Source organism: Sminthopsis crassicaudata, chromosome 4, assembly GCF_048593235.1.
Source record: "Sminthopsis crassicaudata isolate SCR6 chromosome 4, ASM4859323v1, whole genome shotgun sequence".
NCBI lineage: Eukaryota > Metazoa > Chordata > Mammalia > Dasyuromorphia > Dasyuridae > Sminthopsis > Sminthopsis crassicaudata.
In genome coordinates, this window is record NC_133620.1 from 38,831,584 (window position 1) to 38,835,961 (window position 4,378).

Below are 4,378 nucleotides of genomic sequence, written 5' to 3' on the forward strand. Positions count from 1 at the left end.
TCCTAGATGCTTTCTCTTTTTAACAAACATTTTATTTCTTTTCAATCAACAAGCATTTCTTCTCCCTTTGCTCATTAAAAAAGAAAAAGGATAACCCTTACATTAACAGGTAAGTCAACCCTAAATTCCAAGATTTTCTCCATTGAAGAAATAGAAACAATAATTTTCCACTTATATTTCCCTCCCTCAAATTGCCAGACTGTCTAGGAAAGCACTCAGTCTGGAGTCTGTATTTAAATCTGGGTTCTGATCATGATATTGACAAGTCATGTCAACCTTTCTTTGCCTCAATTTCCCCATCTGCAAAGTAAGTTTTGCCTCCATGACCTCCAAAACCTCTTCCACCTCTAAATCTGAGTCATAGTCCAAAAGTTAGGTAAATAGTTCTTTATTAAATGATTAATTCCATAAATAAATTTTTTTCACTGAATATAAAATTAAAATCATTTACAACTTATTCCAGTATTACATTTTTTTTCCCAAGAAAAGCTACATTTTTTTTTTTTGATAAATAAAAACATTCAGTCTTAAAACAGCTGGTTTCTGTTTGCAGTTCAGATGCAGTTGGTACATCATAGCTGCCACTCAGGCTTTACACTCACAGAGTGCCACATCAGGGAAGGGTGAAAAATTCTCAATTTGCTTCTGGAAAAAGAGTCAAAAAGACTTCAGGTGTCTCACTAATCACATCATCTCTTTTTTTTAAAAGGCACAGAAAAAGAGAAGAGAGAAATCTGTTTACCAAATAATTTACAAACAGAAAGCAGAATGTTGTCGATATAACAGGCTCCAAAACGAAGCAATATAAAGGGGCTCCAATACTATGAAGCATTAAGTATTCTCAAATCTCGTTTGCCTTAGTGTCCATCTGCACAGTGCACTGGGAAGTTTCGAAAATACCTTGAAGGGGACTGGAGAATGAGCTAGGTGTCCCTTCTACACTAGGGTTCCTTTTCCCTTCCCTGGCCCACCCCAGCCCCACGTGTCTGGGTATTTCCGATTCTGACACTGCCTCCCCTCAGTTTCTCACTCCAGCCCCCCAAGGGGCCGGTTAGTCTCTAAATTTGTGAATGTCATTGAACAGCCTGTAAAACCGGAAAGTGCCCTCGTTGGCGTGGGGGCAGCTATGGACGCATTTGCAGGACTGGATCATCATGACGTTCTTGGTGACGAAGTCGCCTTCCTCGCAGCGGAAGCGGACCTTGACGGTTCTGGTCTGCTGGGGCGAGCAGCATCTCCCGTCCACGCAGCTGCCACAGTACTTGGGCCTATACTTTTTGAGGCTGGTGCATCCCGCAAAGGTAAACCTCTTGGGCTCGGCTGCTTTCCTGGTTTTGTTGCATTTCTTTCCCTTCTGCAAGAAGAGAGGGGGAGGGAAATAAAAGCAGGAATTATTTCTCTGAGAAGCAAACCCGTGGCACGTGGGCCTGGTAACAATTTCCATGAAACTGGGCTGACAATATTAAGTTCGAAACTGACCTTGAGTGTGCTAAGCGCCATCTGGCCACAGGGGCGCACTTCACAGATCCTGGTTTCTTTAATCAAGCGACATTGCGGGTTGTCATTGGTTACTCTGGTGGAGACCCCAGTTCCACAAGTCTTGGAGCACTGGGACCATGAAGTTGTTTGAACCATGCATTTCTGGCTATATATGTTATATATGATGCGTGGCTCCGATCCAAAAACTATAGTGGGGGAGGGGAGGAGGGAGAGAAGAGAGAGAGAAAAGAGGGTTATTCTAAGTTTTCAACGGGCCAGAGAAAGAGACAGCTTTTAACCGTCTAACAGTTTAAAACGAATCAGAGAATTCACTCAGCTACTCCTGTAACGAGTCTCAGCGCCTACTTACTGGGGAGTTGTTTCAGAGGGGTGTCCCCTTTTCCCATGGCGATCAGCTCATTGTTTCTGGTGAGTTCCATTTCGGAGGCTCCTATTCCAAGACTCTTGACCTGCAAACCGTCCACCTCATCCAGGTCATTCCTGGCGTGGGCTTCGTCACACATCCATTCTTCACAGCACTTCCCGGGCACTTTGGCCAGCCGGGGGTTGGTGCAGCCCAAGGTGGGAAGAGGCATTTCGTGGGGACACAGAGGGATGCAGCCCACCGTCCCATCGATACATGTGCACTGGTGTTTACAGTTGGGTTGGAAACTTTCCCCGTTCTGGTAGATTCTGGAGTTATACTCACAAGGTCTTCCCTCGGTCTTGGCTGCAGAGGTGACCAAAAAAAGAGGGGAGGGGGAGGGAAAAGATAGGGTTAACTTTCCCAATCACTGCTTGAAGCTCCTACGTATTTTTTTTTTCCTCTGTTAAATTCAATTTACGGTAAAGTTCTCCTACAATTCCCCGGAGACCCAAGACTAGAACAATAAGTCAGTCAGGAATCACTTTTCCGTATGGGCTTTTAGCGGGGCCCAGACATACTGAATTGCATTCCAGACTGCTGAAATCATCTGCCTTTCTGCCAAGCTACCAACAACAAAGCATAGCCATACATGGCCTCAGTGGGACCGAACTTCTGGACTAGAGGGGGCCGTTATTATTATTGTTATGGTCGTCATTGTCGTTTGGGGAAGCCCAGACCGCGAGCGGCTCACCTCGGCAGATTCCTTTCAGAGCCGTGGCGTTGGCGCCGAAGTTGCATTCCAGCCCCTTGGTGTAGTCGCAAGGTTGAAGTTTAGTGCAGTCTTCGTTAAGCTGTTTCGCACAGACTCTGCAGCATTTGCAGCCGTCCGAGACCAGCGCCACTCCCGGGGCGCATTTGGGTACCTCGCGGGGACACTGGCAGGAGCTTGGGCAGGTGGAGAGCGCCTGAAAAGCCAAAGGAACACAGTGAGAAAGGCTGCAGAATGAAGCGCCCCCCCCCCCCCGCCTCGCCCCGGGGGAAAGGGGAGCTCTCAAGGCAAGGAGCTAACGCGTAGTTCCAGCCGGCCCCGAGTGCCTTCTAAGGGGGTCAAGTTCATTCGCGGCTCCACAGTCCCGGGAAGGTTCGCCAGGGACTGCAATGGCAGGCTTACTACAGACAGTCTGTGCTCTCGCCCCCCTCCCCACTCCGGGCTGCGGTTCGGGGACTGGGGGACGGCGTGAGGGACCGGGAGAAGAAACAAGCAGGGGACGGGCTGCCAAACTTACCAGTCCGGCTAAATGCAACAAGGTGACGGCGAAGGCGAAACTCCTGGCTGCCTGGGAGCTCATCGTTAACGGCGCAGGAATAGCCCTCGTGCTATTGCAGCCCAAATTCAAAAGAAAGAAAAAAGAAACAGAGCGAGTACAACTTGGGGATGGAAGCGGAGAACTCTTGGAGCGGAGCCGCAGAACTCTGGAGCCGGGACTGGGGAGGCTGGCTGCTGGGATCCGGCTGTGGCCCCTGGACAGGGGCTCTAAGATCCGACAGCGGGGAGGCGGAACTTGCTCGGAGATCAGAGGCTCGGCGAGAGTGGCCGCTGCGCTCTCCTGGCAGCTGCCGAGGTCAGCCAGCACGCTTTGAGGGAGATCCTCTCGCTCTGTGCCGAGGAGCCGCGCGCCGCGCCTTTTATAGGCCGAGCCCTGCGCCGCCGCGTGTGTGCAGCTGAGTGACGTAGGCGCTGTCTGAGCGTTCAAGAATTCTCAAACATCTCAGGAATGCTTCTTTGGCGCGGGCTCCGGCCAAGCGCCTCCCCTGGCTTCCTTGCACCTTTTTTGTCCCAGACCCATCGAGAAAACAGGCCATTTTTTCCATTTGAAATAACTACTTAGATCTGGGAGGATTTTCCTCACTGGAGGCTGGGGGGCGGGGGTGGTAGGGGGGAACCGGGAGGGAGAGAGAAAGGGAAAGCGTGGAAAGTGTGGAAAGTGATGGCAAGAGCAATGGGGATCCGGGAAACATAGAGAACTCGTGGGGGGGGGGGGGGGAAGGAGGGATTGGGAGGACCCGAGAGAGAACAACCACAAAACAGTATTTATGTGCTCATTTTTATTTTACTAGCAGGCTTTCGTCCCGGGAAGGCTGCGAATGCCTTTATTTACATTGAAAAGGCAGAGCAAAGTATCTTTTGGACCGGGGGAGGGGAGGGAGGAAGGGGGATAGGAGAGGAAGTCTCTCGGATCCATGCAAGTATTACTGAACATGTCCTGAAACTTTAGGCTACTGTACGTGAGTCAAGAAAGTATCTTGCAGATTCACGCTGCCGTTTATGAATGAAAGTAAAACAATAAGTCATTTCCCATTAGCGGGCAACCTCCCAAGCAAAGCTCCCCCTCTCCGGCGTCTCCTTTACTCCCCACTCCCACCCCGAGCTTGTTTACGTTTGGAGGTTCCCAGTTCTTGCCCAGTGCTTGGATTTACAGTTCCTAGATGAAAAGCAAAAGGTTCTCAGGGAGAATGCTTCAAATAGCAGGT

The 4,378-nt window shown here is 49.9% G+C and overlaps 1 protein-coding gene across 1 annotated transcript; it reads right to left on the reverse strand.

Annotated features, from left to right (window-relative positions):
- Positions 1-372: 372 nt before the first annotated feature.
- On the reverse strand, positions 373-3,506 carry CCN1 (cellular communication network factor 1). Its single transcript, XM_074266345.1, has 5 exons — positions 3,133-3,506; positions 2,598-2,811; positions 1,850-2,209; positions 1,480-1,685; positions 373-1,354 (listed from the first exon to the last, which is right to left on the reverse strand). Exons 1-5 carry the CDS (start codon positions 3,193-3,195, stop codon positions 1,052-1,054), a joined length of 1,146 nt encoding a protein of 381 aa, XP_074122446.1. The 5' UTR covers positions 3,196-3,506; the 3' UTR covers positions 373-1,051.
- Positions 3,507-4,378: the final 872 nt, after the last annotated feature.